Below are 20,103 nucleotides of genomic sequence, written 5' to 3' on the forward strand. Positions count from 1 at the left end.
CTGAATAGTTCTAACAGAGACCCTATCGCCCGTAGGCCTGAAATATTTGCTGTCTGGCCCTGTAATAAAAAGTTTGCTGATCTCTTCTTTAGACAGTCCTATACTGGTTTGATTTCTATAGCTGTATAGTGGGTCTTGATTTCAGATAGTGTTAGTTTTGATCTTTGTCTTTGTTTTCCTGAATTGGTTTGGTTTTTGTAAAAACGTCACAATCAGCTTTTCAGTTTGTACAAAAACACCTGCTGGGATTTTCATTGGAATTGCATTGAATCTGTAGGTCAGCCTGAGGAGAACTGACATCTTAATAATATTGAGTTGTGTCATTTATGAATATTATGTCTCCATTTATTTAGGTTTTTCTTAATGTTTCTTAGCAGTGTTTAAGTTTTTGGTGTTAAGTTTAATACCAGTATTTCATATTTTTTGATGCTATTGTGATTAGTGCATTTTTTAAAATTCCCTATTGGCTTTGTGTTTTACATAGAAATAAGGTTGATTGACTTTGTATTGTAACTTTTATAAATTCTCTTTTTCTAAGTGCTTTTTTGGTAGATGTGTCAGTATTTTTATGTGCATGATAATGTCTGAATAAAGACAGTTTAACTTATTCCTTTTCAATCTGTACACCTTTTCTTTGTCTTGCCTTATTGTACTAGGTAGGACATCAGATGCAATGTTGAATTTCAATGATGAGAGCAGAAATCCTTGTTCTTCATCTTAGGAGGAAAGATTGAGTGGTTTATTCATAAGTGATTTTAATCTATGGTTTTCCTGTAGTTTTTAAATTCATCTTTGGATACTGGTAGTCCTGTCCTCATAATATGAATTGAGAGGTTTTATTTTCTGAGAGAGTTTGTATAGGATGGGCATTATTTGCTCCTTAAATGTTTGGTAAAATTTACCACTGTGCCTGGAAACCATCTGTGCCTGCAGGTTTTTGGGAGAAAGGGTTTTAATTATGAATTTGACTTCTGTAGTAGGTATAGGGCCATTCCGATTTTTCTAATTCCTTAGCTTGTTTTGATCATTGTTGTCCTTCATATTTTGGTTTATAGTTTTGAATGAGAGATGTTTTTGTTTTTGTTACTCCTACCTTCTCTAGATCTTTTGTAATTCCTCCTGAGTTTGCTTTCTCCCCCAAATCTTTACATGAGAGTACATCGGTACCCACAGACTGAAGGCTTAAACAACAGAAATTTGTTTTCTCACATTTCTGAAGGCTAGAAGTCTGAGCATGGTTGGCTTCTTTTGGAATCTTTCTCCTTGGCTTGTAAATCTCTGTGTTCTGCCTTTGTCTTCACATGGTCTTCCATTTGTGTGTCTGTGTCCTAATCGCCTCTTCTTGTAGAGGATACCAATCATATTGGATTGGGACCCATCCTAATGACCTCATTTTGATTTGATTACCTTTTTAAGGTCCTCTTTCCAAGTACAGTCACATTCTGAGGTACTGAGGGTTAGGACCTCAGCATGAATTTGAGAGGGCATACAACACAGCCCATAACAGTATCCTTCACTGAGCTTTCAGTAATTATTAACATTTTGCTACATTTTTTCTGTTTTTCCATTTCTTTTCTTTTGCTTTCATTTTTTTTAAACTGAAGTACAGTCAGTTACAATGTGTTAATTTTTGGTGTACAGCACAATGTCCCAGTCATGCATATACATACATATATTTGTTTTCATATTATTTTTCATTACAAGTTATTACAAGATACTGAATATAGTTCCCTGTGCTATATAGAAACAACTTGTTTGTCTATTTTTATATATAGTGGCTAACATTTGCAAATCTCAAACTCCCAAATTTATCCCTTCCCACCCCCTTTCTCCAGTAACCATAAGATGGTTTACTATGTCTGCGAGTCTGTTTCTGTTTTGTAGATGAGTTCATTAGTGTCCTCTTTTTTTTTTTTTCAGATACCACATATGAATGATATCATATAGTATTTTTCTCTTTCTGGCTTACTTCAGTTAGAATGGCAATCTCTAGGTCTATCCATGTTGCTGCAAATGGCGTTGTTTTATTCATTTTTATGGCCGAGTAGTATTCCACTGAACAAATCTACTAAATTGATTTTGCTACCAAGGTTGAGACCCATAGTTTAAAAAACACTGCCCTCCAGTATTTGATTATCATTTTCTACCATTTTTTCCCTAGTTCACTTAAGGCACACTGGCCTTCATGCTATTCCTCATATTAAACATGCTCCCTGAGGGTGTCTGCATTTGTTACTCTGTACCTGGACTATGCTATCTTTTTCTCATTTGTTCCCTTTATTCACACCTCTGTTCACATGTTAGCTTCCATCCTTACTAACCTCTATGAACACAACCTCATTATCTACTTATCTGTTTGCTCTCTTCCCCCCCCCCCCACCCCCAGGGCACTTTCTATTTTCTGATACATATTTCTGTTATCTGATATATTTATATAAGTTCTTCATTAGAATAGTCAGTGAAATTTGATATTAATTATGTTATACACAGCTAAAGATCCAACTTGGTTATTTTCAATAATGAAAGCAGATTTTTTTCTTGTATTTCTAAATAATAGTTATTTTCTTTCTTACAACTTTTAGTAAAGTAAAAATGTAAGTGCTTTTCCCTCAATTGCATTTTATACCCCTTTTCTAAGATTTGACATCTTCCTATGCTACCATCTCTAGTTGGTATTAGAAAGTCTTTATATGGTTAACTTTATGAATGAGCATTCAAACAAAAATGTAACACAAGACTTTATAAGACTTTTCTTAATTTTTCAGACATCAATTTTAGACATACTACACATGTACAACTTATCAACACAACTTAACTGACCAAGCAGAATGTATACATAGTTTATAGTATGTGGGTTATCATACCTGAAATAGTGCCCAGCCAGGGACACACTCTGGTGATTGCTGAATAATTACTATAAAATTAGTTTTGGAAGAGCATGCAGTCCAGTGATTATGAACATGGGTTTGGAAGCACATCTGAATTTAAATCCCAGCTACCACTTAACTTCTTAACTTAAATGTCTTAACCTCTTGAATTTGAGTTTCTTCTTCCATAAAATGGGATTGTATTTCCTAATTCTCAGGTAGTGAAGATTAAATAAGATAGATGTGAAATAATAAGTATATATTGTTCTCATCCCAGTTCCTGGCATCAAGCTCCTAAAACCTTTGTAATTCCCCCTAAGTGATAAGAGTACTAGGACTCAGAGCATCTTTTGTTATTTGGTCTTTGATCCTGGTTCCTGACACAGAGCTCTTAAATCTCTTGGGATTTCTTGGGCCATAGGAGTGTCTTTCACTCTAAGGCGGTGATTCTTGGTGGGCTCCTGGACAGTTTCATGATGGGGGCTGGGCACCAGGAAGACTAAGCCGTAATTAGAAGACTGGAAGTTTCAGCAGTATACCTCACTCCATCCCTGCTCCCACCATCCTTCAGGAAGGGGAGAGGGACTGAAGACTGAGTTAATGATTGATCATGCCTGTATGATGAAATGTCCATAAAAATCCCAAAAGGACAGGACTGCTGGACACATCAAGGTACTAGGAGGGTGGCATGCCTGGCAAGGGAATGGAAGCTCTGTTCTCCTCCTTCCATGTCTTGCACTACACATCTATTCCATCTGAATATTTATAGTTATCCTTTATCATATCCTTTTATATTAAACTGGTAAATGTAAGTTAAGTGTTTTGCTGGGTTCTGTGAGCCATGTTAGCAAATCACTGAACCCAAGAAGACGGCCGATAGAATTCTTGATTTATATCCAATCAGTGAAAAGTATAGGTGATAACCAGGGATTTGTGATTGGCATCTAAAGTGAGGTGGCGGGTAGGGGGAGCAGGGCATTCCTGTGGGACTGAGCCCTTAACCTCTGGAATCTGATGCCATCTCCACGTAGATTGTGTCAGAACTGCTGGATGTGTGGAAAACCTGTATATCTGGGGACAGAAGATTTTGAGCATGGTAGTATTATGAGAGTAAAGGAGAAACACAGGGAGTGTTTTTCCTTATACAGCAGTAGATACAGATCAGTTCACTGCTTCATGCATGGTAAGAACAGAGTAAATTTTAGTAATTTATTCTATGTACAGAATATTAATTTGGAGTTAAATTTTCATGTCATTAACTTTTCAATCTTGCCTCCCAACAAGTATTTATGAATGGATAAAACCTTTCTTAATACTATTCAATTTAATTTGGTAATAGCAGTGATTAAAGGTTGTTTAAATGTCTTCACTTTGACATTTAATCTTCAAAAGTCTTTCATTGCTAAGTATTCTACCAAGAAAAGAAAAAGACAAATCGACTACTTGAAATTCATGTTACAGATTTTTCTCTAGAGAATATTTTATTGTAATCTCCACTGGTGCTTTAAAGATAAATACAGCCTCTTCTATAGTGAACATTACTGTGGAAGAAATGTGGAGTTATATTTTATTGGTCAAAGGATTTATGGATTTAAGAGGGTTTTTTGAGGCAATAAGATTATTTGGCATTAACAAAGAATGAGTTTTCTAAATAAAGTAAATTGTCTATTATAAATTAATTCTTTTCATTTAATTGCTAAAACAGTATTTAGAGTTTTAATGGAATCATTAAAATTTATTATTTGCCCAACTTATGTAGAGCATTATGAAGAGAAAGTAACATTATCGATGGGTGAACGTGTTCAGTGTGAACATTACTTACTATGCCGTATAAATCTATAGTCATGCTTCTTTACTACCCTTAGAAGCATTTGAAGTAAGTTGGGTTCTTACGCCTACACTAAGTAGTCTCAGTCTGCTTCACTTTAAAAATTTCATTTCTGGCTGTGCATGATTTTTGTTCTTTCCACTGTTAATAAGCTGTTGAGTCCTTCCTATTCTTACCTTTGACACTGTCTGCCCAAAACAGTCATCCTTTTCCTTTTTTCTTATCTGCTGGCCCATTTAGCTCTTGGCTACCAAGCTGTGAACTAGTGGGATTTGTGGCATCTGTTCTTGTCTATTCAGGGACCCTCTGAACATCATGTTGTTGATTCTTACAGGTAACTGCCCTTGCCAGGCGGTGGATGTCTTATTTCCCTCTTTTGTATGCTTCAAATTAATGATGTCTTTGTTGTTCTTCTTCAAACATTTTTTCTTATATTGATTTTTTTGTTTCTAAAGGATCATACAAGAGTATGCTTAATTTTAATTGTACTTTCTAATTTGTGTACTTCATTCTTATTCATCTAATTCACTTAGCAAAACTAGTTTTGCTGAGTTTGTAATCTTAATTCTGTCTTTTGTCTGGACTTTAGAGGTTGCAGAGAATAGAAAAGACCTCTGGTTATCTCAAGACATAGCTATTTAGTGTGAACATACGTGGAGACTATAAGGAATAGTATAAACAATCTCTAGATCTCATAGAGGAATAGAAGGTCATTCTGTAAACAAATGCATTTGCAAGTTAGACCTAAAGGAGAAGTAGAATATTGTTTTGAGAACAGCACATAAGCAGATTACCTTGTCATCAGAACTGTCTCTCGAGAGTCTCCGGTAGTGCTGTGCTGTATGATCACACCAGCATCTGCTGCTGCTCATACCTCTGCCTGTTACTGACTTCCTGCCTCATATCATGAGTTCTGCTTACTGTAGGCTCCCTGGGGATGTCTTCTGCCTCTTTCTTATTTACTGTACTATGTGTTTATTGTTTATTTTTCCCATTTAAACTTCCAAAAGAAGAGGATTTACTGTTTGGGGCCGGCCACCATCCAGTATGGGAAGCACTTGTTCAAGAAAACACTTCAGTCTGACCATTTCATAGATCTGTGGATAAAAGACGTTTTTACCTTTACGTTAACTTCCCACCCTTGATTCTGTTAGTAGGAGCCAGGAGTGTGGGATCCTACAGGTTTGCCTGCTTGTGGATCCTCTTGTGGGATATTGGACTATCACCAGTCTGCTCATCATAAGTGGCTTGCTTTTTAGGCAAGTTTATAAATAGTGAGCAAGGGAATTCCAGGTCACTCTAGGGTGTAGAAAGCTGGAAGGAGTGTACACTACCAGTGTAACAAGAAAAGGCTGGATAATCTGTAGAATCAGAGAGCTGAGGTTACAGGGCAACCAACTTGAAATCCAAGGAAAAACAGTTGCCACCAAGGAGAGCCTGGATAGGAGAGCTGGTTCATCTGAACATGGGAAGAAGAGCTGCCATATAAGTGGGCAAGAAGAATTCCAAAACTGCTGAGGGTTTAGTAGGGGCTACCAACAAAATAGTGAACCCATGGCATTCACAAGTCCTCTTTATGGACCTTGCCCAGGGCCTGATGAGAAAGACTGGGAGCAGGAGATGAGAGAAAAGCCACCCTGGTGATGCAGGGGTGGAGGGAAGTATCTTCTGCTATGGAAAATGCATGAAGCCCTACCTGGATTATTTTCCTTAAGTAACAAAAGCCTTAAGCTGCTGAGGGAAGAGCATCAATCTTAGCATCTTAAGGAAGGGCTCAGAAGAAGACACAAAATTTTTCAACACTATCTGTGTCTCAGGGAGGGGCAAGAACTCAAGCATAGACTATTAGAATTCTCCCACCATTGGAGGTGAGGCAATGTCACTGAAAAAGCCCAAACCGTGAAACCCAAAGACACAAGGCCCAGCTGAGTGAACCAAGACAGTGGAGAACCCTCTGCCTCTATCCTCCCTAACCCCCACCATCAGGCTGGGAAGCACTGAGTAACAGGCAGTAATCTACCCCTAGGGGAGGATAAGAGCATACAGGCTCTGAAATGCAGATGCATAATGAAGGCCTAAGGTTAGGGGTGGAACAGTACAATTGAGGAGAATCCTCCAGGAATTCAATCCCCACCAGAGTGCAAAGTGACACTAGAGGAATTTGAAGTTGGTGATACACTGAAGGAAACCACAGCAACAAAACTCAAGCTCAGATACCTGCTTCTCAGCCTCCCTCTGCCATAACCACCACACTAATGGCCTAGCAGAAGTGTGTCCATTCCCAGGCATGAATGCTGCTTACCTCAAGTCCGTTTTATATATCCAGTATTCAATCAAGAATTACGAGACACACAAAAAGAAGAAAAGAACATCCTGCTTATCAAGAAACAGCAGAAAATGTAGCTAGACTCAGCGATGAACCCCTATTTTGTAACTACTAGACAAGGAATTTAAATTAACTGTGGTTCATATGTTAAAGGCTTTAGTAGAAAAGATGAATAAATACAGAATTTTAGCAGAGAGAGACTGTAAAGGAGTTGATTGAAAATGCTAGGAATTAAAAAAAACAACAAACCCACAGCAACACAAGAATGCCTTCAGCAGACTTATCCGTTTACTCAGCACGTCTGAAGAAAAAAATCAGTAACCTCGAAGATGGGTTAGTAAAAATTAGAAGATCTGAAACCAAAAGGGGGTTCAGGGCGGGGCAGGATTAGAAATAAAAACATCAACAAAAACAAAACTTCCAAGAGCTGTGGGCAGTATCAGATGGTCTAACATACATCTAGTTGGAATCGCAGAAAGGGACATGGAACATTTACCAAAATAGACCATATTGTGGGCCGTGAAATAAACCTCAATAAATTTAAAAAATAAGAATCATGAGCAGTATTAACCTGTGAGGCATAGTAGAACTCACAAAGGAAGTTAGGAAATACTGTGAATTGAATGAAAATGAAACACAGCACATGTGGGATGCAGCTAAAGCAATGCTTGGAAATTTATGGCATTACCTATTATGTCAGAAAAGAAAGAAGGTCTTAATTTTATAGTTTAAGCTTCCACGTTGAACTAGGAAAAAGCAGCAAACTAAATCTAAAGCAAGTAGGAGGAAGGAAACAAAGAGCAGAAATCAGTGACATTGAAAACCAAAGATAAAGAAAATCAATAAAACCATATGCTGATCCTTTAAAAAGATCAAAATCGATGTCTCTGTCCAGAATAACCAGGAAAAAGACAAATTACCAACATCAGGAATAAAAATGGACATGTCAGTACAAGTCCAAAAGACACTAAGCATAAAATGAAATGTTAGTGAACATCCTGTTTTCATATATTTGACAATTTAAGTGAAGCAGGTTCCTTGAACAACAAGCATTATCACAGTTCACTCAAGAAGAAATAGATAACGTTAGTAGTTCTGTATCTGCTAAAGAGATTGAATTTATTGTTAGAAACCTTCTGACAAATCTTCAGACCTAGGTTGCTTCACTGGTGTGTTCTACCAAATGAAGAAATAATACCAATTCTATACCAACTTCCAGAAAATAAAAGAGGAACACCTCCCAACTTACTATTTTATGAGGTCAGCATCACCCTGATAGCAAAGACACGACAACTAAAGAAAACAGGCGGTGGGCGGGGGAACCCATCGATGTCTCTTATGAATACAGGCACAAAAATCCTCAGTAAAATATTAGTAAATAAAATCCAGCAATAAGTAAAAAGGATCATAAATACACCATGATCAGGTAGAGTTTACCCAGGGAATTCAAGGCTGATTCAACATTCAGATATCAGTCAGTGTAATTCAGCATATCAGCAGACTTAAAGTCAGGAATATTTGACTATTCTAGTAGATGCAGAAGCAGAATTGACAAAACAACATCCATTTACTATAAAAATGCTTAGCAAACTGGGAGTTTAAACTACCTGCCTCCTCGAAAAACCTAGAGTTAACATGTGGTAAAAAACCAGAATGCTTCCCGCTAAGGTTAGTAACAGGTGAGGGTGTTTGCCCTCGTTACTCCTAGGCAGCCTCGTGCTTGGAACTCCTAGCTAGTGCAGTGAGGCAAGAAAAGGTAGTAAAAGGTATAAAGACTTAAAAGTGGTTTTATTTTTCTCATGGAACCTCTTGATAAGATGTTATCTTAAAAGCAGTGTTTATATGCAGTTCTTTTATCCACTCTTAGCTTGCAACTTTTGAATGGAATTATAAGCTTGTTTTCTTAATGTGGCTGCTGAGCAACCTAATAAGTATCCTACATCTTGAGTGGCATATCTTTTTATTTAGCTGTATGGAATACTTGATTTTAAAATGAGAATAGGAAGGCTAGAATTTATTAAGTAAGGGGCATATTACAAATTCTTTTACTACATAAAGGGAAAAAGTCTAAATTCTCTCATTTAATAGGAGTGGTTTACAGAAACAGACTCACAGACATAGAAAACAAACTTACAGGGTCCGGGGAAGGGAACGGGAAGGGGTAAATTGGGGGTTTGAGATTTGCAGATACTGCTATATATAAAATAGATAAACAACAGATTTCTATTGTATAGCACAAGGAACTATATTCAATATCTTGTAGTAACCTATAATGAAAAGGAATATATGTATGTACATGTATGACTGAAACATTATGCTGTACCCCAGAAATTGACACAGCATTGTAAACTGACTATACTTCAGTTAAAAAAATTTTAAAAATAAGTAAATGAAAGGAGTGTTTTATCTCATAGTAAATTATGATTTGCAGTTAGTTACATCAGACTAGTAAATTATAGTTTGTTTTTAACTTCCAGAAACTTGGTTTTGAGTATATAAAAGACCAGTTAGTTGGCAATGATTTTTGAAAATAAACCTCACTTAGTAATAATCAGGAGCAAAGGGAGAAGAGAAATCATCTGTCAACACTGTTCCAGCCTGTTCCCTTCTGTAGGAACGAGCACTGGCCCCACCCAGGAGCCCTGTCCCTAGGCGTTGTTGGGTCAACACAAATTGGGTGGCTGCTCTGTCTCCAGTTCCTCCTATGACCAGCAGCCTGTGCTGGAAAGTCACTTCACAGCTTTTCCTATTGAGTATGGAGCAGGTCTCCACCTTTAATTGTAACCCAACATTTTATACTCCAGTCTGCTCTAAAACCCGTGGAAGCAGTTCAGTGTTTATCAAGTACTATGCATATTTTATGTTTTCTACACTTGTTGTAATTTTTGTTGGTATTTAGGCATTTTTAACTTTGATAAACAGCATTTCAAATAAAGAATATCACTTCAACCTCTTTCCATTAAAAGAAGTATTCTTATAAGTGGAATCCAATTATAAGTCTTAACTTTTGATGCGTTTGTATTAAAATGAATTTCTTTATCCATCATTATTGCAATAAAATTATTAACATATTGTTGACATTTTACTGTAAATAGTGTACCAAAGTAAATAATTTGTAAACGGATTTGAGTTTGAATCCCAGCATTGTGGTTTTTCCTTTGTAGTCTAGAACAGGTTACTCAAGCTCTCAAGTATGATCTTTCATCTGTGAAAATAACAGCCTTGTGGGTTGTTGAGATTAATATTTGCCACATGCCTGGCATATAGAAGGCACTGATAAATCCTATAGCTGCCATTGTTCTTGGTAATTATTACAAGTTAGCATTTGTAAACTTCCTGTTTGTGTTCTGTGATTTAAAAAATATTCTGCTTGTAAAATTGTTGCTTTATATCATGTTTTAAACAAGTTACTAACAGTTGAGAAGTAGTTTAGTGTCGTGGTTAAGAACATAGACTTTGGATTCAGATCTCAGCTCCACGACTCATTATCAGGTGGGTCCTGGGCAAGTTACTTGCAGGCCCTGTGCATCACTCAGCTCTAAGAGACCTAACAGTAGCACATTCCTCCCAGGGGCATTACAAAGCGTTCATCAGATTAGGTGAAGAGTTTAGACAGTTGCTGTCATATTGTTCTGTGTATCAGTTGTCATCATTCTTATTAATAATAATTTGTTGTTGAGTAAATTGTTGGGTTTTGTCACTTTTAATTTTAGGTGAATCTTGGAAGCAACCAGTACCTTTTCTCTGTCATAGTGGATCCTAAAGAAATGCCCTGCTTCTGTCTGCGCCACGATGTCGACGCCCTACTCTGGCAGCCACGCTCCGGCAGACAAGATGATATGTGGGAGCATATCGCGACTTTCAATGCTTTAGGTATCAGCAAGCTCTTTGACAGCCTTTTCCATTATATGAAAAATTACAGTCATCTTAAGTGTTGGTTTTTTTTTTTTTTTTTTTTTTTTGGTTTGTTTAAATTTGAGCTGCCCTAATTACATTTGGATTGATTTGTGCTATAATTTCATTCCTTATGCGTAGTTGATGAACGTTAGTACTTCTGGAACAGTAGGACTACCCTGTTTTTATGCTTGTGTAGAAGATCAACACAGAGTAGAAATCTAAGTGGTTGTCTAACCACTTGAATCACTCTAATCCGTTACTCACTTATTCCAACTGAGCCGTACAGTATTAGAAGATGAACAAGGGGTTTGACAGTACCCTGCATGGAACTTGAATTCAGGTTTCTTCAGAGTAAGTTCAGTCATTATAGAATTACTCTGAGTAAGGTAAAGCCCATCAGGAGACATCTTTCACGGAACTTACGTGTGAAACAGAGCCATTATAATGAAAACACTTATGAAAAAAGAAGCAGAAATGAAGTTTATTCTGTAGGATAAAAAATAAAATACTGGTTTTAAAACTAGGGCTTAAAACATTTTGAATTACATAATTGTAGACTTATGCAATAATTAACTTTATGTCAAAATATGTTAGTATTGTGTGGGAGAAATTTTTTTATATGAATTAACCACAGCTATTGCTTTACTGAAAGGTTATTTTAAGCCGGTAGCAGGAAGTAAAGTTATACATTTTGATTGCTGTATATGCACAGCCCTAATCATAGAGATGTTTTTGATTATCCCTTATAGTTAATAATATAAGCCACTAAACTGGTTAATTCAGACTCCAAATAGATGTTTATGACCTGAAATAAAGTTTGATTAACTGATTTATCCACAGTTTCTAGCCTCTCTACTAAAATCCCTGGTTTTTCGTTCTCTATCCTCTTTTTAGTAAGAGTAAAGCTTTATCATAGCTTTCATGTGCTCAGAGCCTCCATTTATATCCCCCAGTTCCACAGTATAGAAGAATTCTATTATGCTTGAGTTTAAGTTAAATCAACATTACATTAGATATGTAGCCTCGAGATGTTACATACATCATTTTGTCAGTTAGCCTGGAGAGCTAATTCTAGGCCACTAAGGGACATTTCTAACATCCTCTTTACTTTTTCCTCCTCAAACACTGCTTAATATTAAAAAACCAGCATGGATCTGCCTGTGCTCATTCATTATTTGATGAGGTTGATTTACATTCCTGTTAAGTTTCCTCTCTCACAAGCTATAACATTCAGTAATCATGTCCCAATCTGAAAATTCTAATTTCAGTACATAAATGCCCTTTTAAAATGTAAAAATGATTATTTTTAAAAATATAAAATTAAGATTTTTTTTCAAAGGTTAATTAGTTTTCAAGGGCTATCTTAATGAAGGTTTTAAATTGGATGCTTGAATTTTCGTTTGAGCTTGTAATGGTCTCACGGTTCTACTCCTGGGAGGTGAAGTACAGCAAACCCTGTTACAGGGTTGGTGCTGGTGTATAAAGGTACCACTGACACTGCGGAAGTAATGAGAGTGCACCATGTGCGTTAGCATCTTGGGGGGTGGGGTCTGCATTTTGCACACACTCCTGAAATAACTATAATAGTATCCTATGAACGTTTTCTCATTTACTTGATAAGAAAGAAGATGCTGTAATGCCACATCTGTGATTGATGAACCCAGTTCTTAAATTGGCATTTAAAGAGATTTTGGCCTGCTTTTAGTATGTTAGATGTTTAGTGTTTTAATTATTCATGGAAATTACATGGGAACTATGTTGTGCTTTTCCTGAAGAGATGAAACCCTATTTTGTTCCTTAGGCATTAATGCTTTATATTTTGTACCACTTGGTGCAAAATTTGGGAGCGATTGATTGTGGCTAATCCAGTAATGGTTCAGAATTTAACCATTGTTGAGTATCTGTTGGCATATATTTTTAGTCATTTCAATTTGTAATAAAAAATATGAAATATTAAATGTTTAGTCACAATTTTCCCCCTTCTGTGTAACATATAGTTTTTCTTTTTTTTTGTCTATTTCTTGGCAGGCTACGTCCAAGCATCAAAGAGAGACAAAAAATTTTTTGCCTGTGCTCCAAATTACTCTTATGCAGCCCTTTGTGAGTGCCTTCGACGAGTTTTCATCTATCGTCAGCCCACTCCCATGTCCACTGTACTTTACAATAGGAAGGAAGGCAGGCAAGTAGGGCAGGTTGCTAAGCAGCAAGTAGCAAGCCTGGAAACCAATGATCCTATTTTAGGCTTTCAAGCAACAAATGAGAGATTATTTGTTCTCACTACCAAAAACCTCTTTTTAATAAAAGTAAATACAGAGAATTAATTACTCTGACATGTTGGCTTTTCTGTACTGAAAAATTATTCAGTGGTAGCTGGAAGGTGGGGCAGTTGTGCTGTGAACTGTTAAGTTTTACTGTGTTAAATAAAATTATCTCGTATGAATTTATTTTTTAAAGGCTATTGGAAATATATTCAAGAGATTATGACTCTATAAAAGCTATGGAATGAAGCTACAAATTTAGAGAAAATTAGCTTCTGTAAAAAATGTAAACATAGTGTTAGCAAGTATAATTATTTTTTAAAAGCAGGCTAGAATCTCGTCTTTTATATGAAAGATGTACAATTCATTATTTAAAAATAAAAGTATCATGTACACTTGTTAACTGATATAGTTTCTACTTCCATACCTATATAGGTATAGGATAATAGTTAAAATGTTGATTCTTGTGAATATTTTTTAAGTGGACTGAATAGCGGGAGTTGAGGGGGAAATACAGCAGGAGTACAGCAAGTCTAATATTGTTAAAGTGTGCTGAGAGACCGTAAGTGTTTTTCAGATTAAGTATAGCTTTAACTTTTATCAATTTGCTCTTCCACAGACATACATAGATGATAAGGTTCTACAAATACCGCTCTTATCCATTGGTATATAACAAACCACTCCAAAACTCAGTGGTTTAAAACAGGATGTTTTATAATTTTTCATAATTCAGTGACTTGACTGTCTCTATTCTACATGGCTTCTCCTCCTCCAGGAGGCTGGACTGTTTCTTTCCATGACAGAGAAAACATTCCAAAAGGGCAGGCTCTAATGTATGTTTAAGAGTCTATCAAGTCTGCACTTCCATTATATTTGCTCACCTTCCATTGGACAACGGAAGTCACATGGTCAAAGCAAATCTAGGGTCAGTATGAGAGGGAGTACACAGGGATATAGACAGCAGGTGGTGTGTGTGATTCGCTGGGAGCCATTAATGTAATAATTATAATTTGCCCTTGCAGTTCTCCTTAGATTTCTGCAGTTAAGAAAAGGTAACCCTGTTTATACATTAAATATATTTTGCCATGAATTTTAGTTTCTCATTATTTCCTTGGATTTATTTTGGTTTTCATTTACCTGGAAAATTATTAACTTTTATAGCATTTTTGTATGCTTCTTACATAAACTTCAAGTTAAATTTTGTATTCTAATAGAATTGAGACTTTAAGAGGCAGAAAATGAAGAAAAGAAATACAAGATAGGCAAGAGATTTAGGAATGATTGTTTCCTACCTTCTCAAGTGTTTGGCTGAATTAAATTTTCATGAAAGAGTAAGAAGTAAGTTTGAGAGACAAAAAAGGAGGAAAAGGATAGGGATTACATGCATGTTCTAAACACTGTCAGTATGCAGTTTCCTAGAGGAAATGCTAGAGGAGAAGTTAGGCAAGTCCTGAGAACTAGCAGTGACAGTGGAGCCCTACTAGTACTCTGTTAGCGGTGTGGTCTCTTTCCTAGTACTGTCAAGCATCATGAGATCATGAACATGGGAGGGAGGTGCAGTCGGGCTGAACCAAAAAAACCAAGCAGTGATATTTCCAGAACTTTTTACTGTCATTGTAAAATGTAATGAAACAAGACTATTTAGACAGTGAACTACTAAAAGCCTTTATTATGTGACAGTAGGCTTAAATTTTATTTAAAATTTACCTCAAAGATCATACATACCCTCTTAGGGTATATAAGAAAAATGCAGATTAATGTGGTGCTTAATTAACCATATGACAATGTATATATGCAAATATCCATGTAGTAATTTTCTTTCCTTTGTATATGTGACTTTTAACGTGATTAATGTTGAATTGAAACCTGTCAGGATAATTAGCCTTAAATATTGTTGCATATTGATCTGTGTTGAGAGTAAGAGGTCTAGAGCTGTGATTCCAAGCCATATTTTCTTAAAATATGTCAAGGATTCCACAAACATATAACTCAGCTTAATGTTCTAAACTTTTTAAAATAATAAACACATTTAAAGGAAGTATATACAGTAAGTGCTGTGAATGTACTACCTTGTGTTTTGTTGATTTTATCATAAACTGTAAATGGGAATTTATAAAATATTTATGATAGTAATGAAGTAGTACTTTATGTGTTCTTCATGTTGAGTCATTTAACAATATTCATTATATCTGCATGTTTAGTAAGCATCAGCTATGTAACCATAACATGGTATTTTCAGTGCTAAGGATAATTCAACATTAAGTTAGAAACAAAAACTCTACATTCCAGTGTTTTCCAGGTGAAATTTCTCTTTGATTAAAAAAAAAAGTGGGTGAAGGTAGGTGGAGTTGTTCTGTTAGAAAGATGTTTAACCAAAGATGGAACCCACACAAGAACAGGCAGAAGAGTTGCCAGAGGGAAGGGTCAGATGTTAGAGTTTAAGAAGTTAACCAAAGAAATACAAAGGATCATAAGAGATTACTCTGAACAATTATACACCAACAACTTTGTAACATTGAAAATGGATAAACTCCTAGAAACACACAACCTATCAAGACTGAATCATGAAGGAATAGACAGTCTAAACAGACTGATTACTAAGGAGTAATCAAAAATCTAACAAACAAAAGACTTGGACTAGATGGCTCCACTGGTGAATCCTACCAAACATCTAAAGAATTAATGCCAGTTCTTCCCAAACTTCCAAAAAGTGGAAGAGGAGGGAACACATCCAAACTTATTTGAGGAGGCCAACATTACCCTGATACCAAAACTGTACTAGGATACCGGAAGTAAAGAAACCTATAGGCCAGTATCCCTGATGAACATAGATGAAAAATCCTCAACAAAATGTTAGCGAAACAAATTCAGCAATACATGAAAAGGACAACACACCATGATCAAGTGAGATTTATTCCAGGGATGTGAGGATGGGTCAGCATCTATGAATCAGTCAGTGTGGTGCACCACATTAATTTAACAAAGGATAAAAGTCATGTGATTATCTCAGTAGATGCAGAAAAAGCATTTGGCAAATTTCAACATCCATTTATGATAAAAATTCACAACAAAGTGCATAGAGGGAACATACTTCAACATAATAAAAGGCCATCCATATACGACAGACCTTCAGCTTACTCAGTGGTAAGAAGCTTTTCCTTTAAGGTCAGGAACATGGTGAGGATGCCCACTCTTGCCACTTCTATTACATAATATTGGAAGTCCTAGCCACAGATACTGGGCGAGAAAGGAAAAGAGAGGGGAGGGAAGAGGAGGGAAAGGGCATCGAAGCTGGAAAGGGAGAAGTAAAACTGTCGCTATTTGCATATGACCAGATGTTATACATAGGAAACACTAATGACTCCACCAAAAACATTAGATCCAGTGATAAAGTTGCAGGATACAAAAATCAATATACAAAATCTCTTGGGTTTCTATACACTAACAAACAGAGATAAAACAATTCTATTTACAACTGCATAAAAATGAGTAAAATACAAAAAATCTATTTAGACAAGCAGGGGAAAAGCCCTGTACACTGAAAACTGTAAGACATTAATGAAACTGAAGACACAAATAGGTATTCTGTGCTCAAGGCTTGGAAGCAGTTGCTACACAAAGCAATCTACAGACTTAATGCAATCCCTATTAATATTTCAATGGGATTTTTCACAGAAATAAACAAACCTAAAATGTATATGAAGCACAAAAAGCCAAAGCAATCTTAAGAAGAGTTGAGGCATCGTGCTCTCCAATTTCAAACTATGTTACAAATCTATAATAATCAAAACAATATGGTATTGCATAAGAACACACATAGATCAATGAAACGGAACAGAGAGCCCAGAAATAAATCCACCCATATGTAGTCAATTAATTAATGACAAAGGCGCCAAGAGCATACAGAGGAAAGAGTCTTCAACAAATGGTGTTGGCAAAACTGGAAAGCCACATGCAAAAGAATGAAATGGGACCACTGTCTTACACTACACACAGTAACTCAAAATAGATTAAAGACTTGAATGTGAGACCTGAAACCATAAAACTAGAAGAAAACACAGGCAGTAAGCACCTTGACATCGGTCTTGGCAATGATTTTTCTGGATCTGACACCAAAAGTAAAGGCAACAAAAGCAAAAATAAGTGGGACTGCATAAAACTAAAAAGCTTTTTGCACAGCAAAAGGAATCACAGGGAAAAGACAACCTACTGAATGGGAGAAAATATTTGCAAATCATATATCTAATATGGGGTTAATATCCAAAATAACTTAAACTAGTTAAAAAAACAAACCCAATTTAAAAACGAGCAGACGTTCTGAATATTTTTCCAAAGAAGACATAGATGGCTAACAGATACATGACAAGGAGCTCAACGTCACTAATCATCAGGAAAATGCAAATCAAGACCACAATGAGACATAACCTCACACTTGTCAGAGTGGCTATTACAAAAAAGACAGGAAATAAGTGTTGGCAAGGAGGCGGGGAAAAGGGAACCTGTGCACTGTTGGTGGGAATGTAAATTGGTGCGTCCACTATGGAAAACAGTAGGAAAACTTCCTCAAGTCGAACTGCCTCAGTCTTCAAAAGTAGAACTGCCATATGATCCAGCAGTTCCACTTGTGGATATTTATCTGAAGGAAATGAAAAACACTAACTCGAAAAGATCTATGTGCCCCCGTGTTTACTGCATTATTTACAATAGCCAAGATATTAAAAACAACCTAAGTAATGGTGAATGGATTTTAAAAAATGGGATAGATATATAATTATATATAAATACATATAATTATATATTTAATGTATATATTATATTTATATAATTTATAATTATATAATTCAACAATTAAAAAAGGAAATCTTGCCATTTGTGAAAATATGCATGATTTCGAGGGCATTATGCTAAAGCGAAATAAGTCAGATGGAGAAAGACAAATGACGTGACTTCTATGTGGAATCTTAAACACACACACACAAACCAAAACCAGACTCAGAATGGTGGTTGCCAGAGGCAGAGGCGGGGAATGGGTGAAGGGGGTCAAAAAGGACAAACTTCCATTTATAAAATACATGTCATGGGGATGTAATGTTTAGCATGGTGATATAGTTAATACCTTATTGCTTATTTCAAACTTGCTAAGAGTAGATCTAAGAAGTTCTCATTAGAAGAAAAAAAACACTATGTATAATAACAGATGTTAACTAGCCTTGCTATGGTGATCATATTGCAATGTATACAGATACCGAGTCATGTTGTACACTTGAAACTAATATATGTCATTTATTAAAAAGAGGGTGAGAAAATATGAAAACAGTCTGCATGATATTTGACTGAGCCACAGTTCAGCTGCCATATTTAAAAAACAAAGAAAAGAAGATGGGACCTGAGGGTTGACCCTGGGGCAGGGCCCTCCAAGGGTCCCTTCCACATGGAATCCACAGAGACCCCATCCTTTCCCAGCCCCAGCCCACCAGGAAGACACAGGTCAGCGGTGTGCTGTAGCAGAAGTAAGGACTGTGCTGGGGACTGTGCTGGGGTCCTTGGGATGTGAAGTAAAGGAAGTTGAAGGGCTTAGGGAGCTACCTGTTGGCTGGCACCTTTTGGATCTAGTACCTGCCTGCCCACCTCCTCATGGTCCTGGTTCCTCCTCCTACACTCACTCTGAGTCTCTGCCTCTTCTTCAGGACTGCTCTCTAGCTCTGCCTTGTTCTTCCTGATCACCACTACAAGTTTCAAGTGATAACTGAGGGAGCTTTCACCATTTTATATCCAGGGCCTGATACAGGTCTTCATGTGTAATAAGCCTTTAATGGTTGTGTTAAGTAACTGATTTTAAAAAAAGAAAATAAGAATGGTTAACAATGTTAAATAATGCTTTGAAATAATTACCACATTTCTACATAGAATGGAAACTATACAGGTTAAATCATTGCACAGGTATTTCTAACATTTTATTTGTGATTATCATAGAGATAAGAACAAATGGTAAGTTTATGTGTGGCAAACAATAAATAAAACTAGTAATTGACTAGTCATTGCTGATAACTGGAAGAATATTTTAATTTCTTAGTACTAAATGTGTCTTACTAAGCAAGTAATGGTAGTTGAGCTAGTAAAACTTAGGCCTAATCATGGGATGTTGGAGTAGTAATAGACGAGTGAGAAGTAAGCCCTTCTAAAATCAGTATGAAAGAAAAATAAGCAAAAACAGCAAAGCCAACTAGATTTCAAGATATATTATGAAGCAGTAATTAATTAAATGAGGCAACATCCATGCATCAGTAAATAAGCACACATTTAATTTTTATGTACTTATTAGAAGGAAATGTTTATAATCTCAAGGTTGAGAAGGCTTAAAACACAGAAAGTGAAAAAAAATTAGGGAAAAGATTAATGGATTTGATCATTACAAAATGTAAAATCTCTTTATGACTTGTTCTGTTAAGAATGGTAAAAGATAAGCAACAGAAAGATCTTTCCCAGAGCATAATATATGAGGGTTAAAATCTAGAATATAAAAAGAACTACTATTAATAATAAAAAAGCAAATAAATTACCCAATAGAAAAGCATGCAAAAGAAAGGACAGTCAATTAATAGGACAAGAAATGAAGATGGCCAATACAATTTTAAAAGATGTCTAGTCTTCCAGGTACTCAGAGAAATAGGTAAAAATTTTAAAGTTTTAGAACATTAAGTATTGGCCAGGATAGAGGAAAATGGGAACTCTCTTATACTGCTGGTGGGAGTATAAATTAGGTACAAGTGAAGGACAACTGGCAGTATGTATTAAAATAATAAAAAGTACATTTTCTATAATCCCAACAGTACTACAAACACATTCAACATATGCACAGGAAGATCAATATCAGACTGTACATGCAGCAATGTTTATAATAAAATTCTGGAGGACTCTAAATGACCC

At 36.0% G+C, this 20,103-nt stretch overlaps 1 protein-coding gene across 1 annotated transcript in view; it reads left to right on the top strand.

The window, feature by feature from the left end:
* NUDCD1 (NudC domain containing 1) overlaps positions 1-15,227 on the top strand; it is a 62,312-nt gene extending 47,085 nt beyond the window's left edge. Inside the window, exons 9-10 of the mRNA XM_014561696.2 lie at positions 10,735-10,894; positions 12,947-15,227. Coding sequence (XP_014417182.2) covers positions 10,735-10,894; positions 12,947-13,239 — 453 coding nt within the window. The 3' untranslated portion in view covers positions 13,240-15,227. The remainder of the gene's footprint in view (positions 1-10,734; positions 10,895-12,946) is intronic.
* The last annotated feature ends 4,876 nt before the right edge of the window (positions 15,228-20,103 follow it).

This window comes from Camelus ferus, chromosome 25, assembly GCF_009834535.1.
Source record: "Camelus ferus isolate YT-003-E chromosome 25, BCGSAC_Cfer_1.0, whole genome shotgun sequence".
NCBI lineage: Eukaryota > Metazoa > Chordata > Mammalia > Artiodactyla > Camelidae > Camelus > Camelus ferus.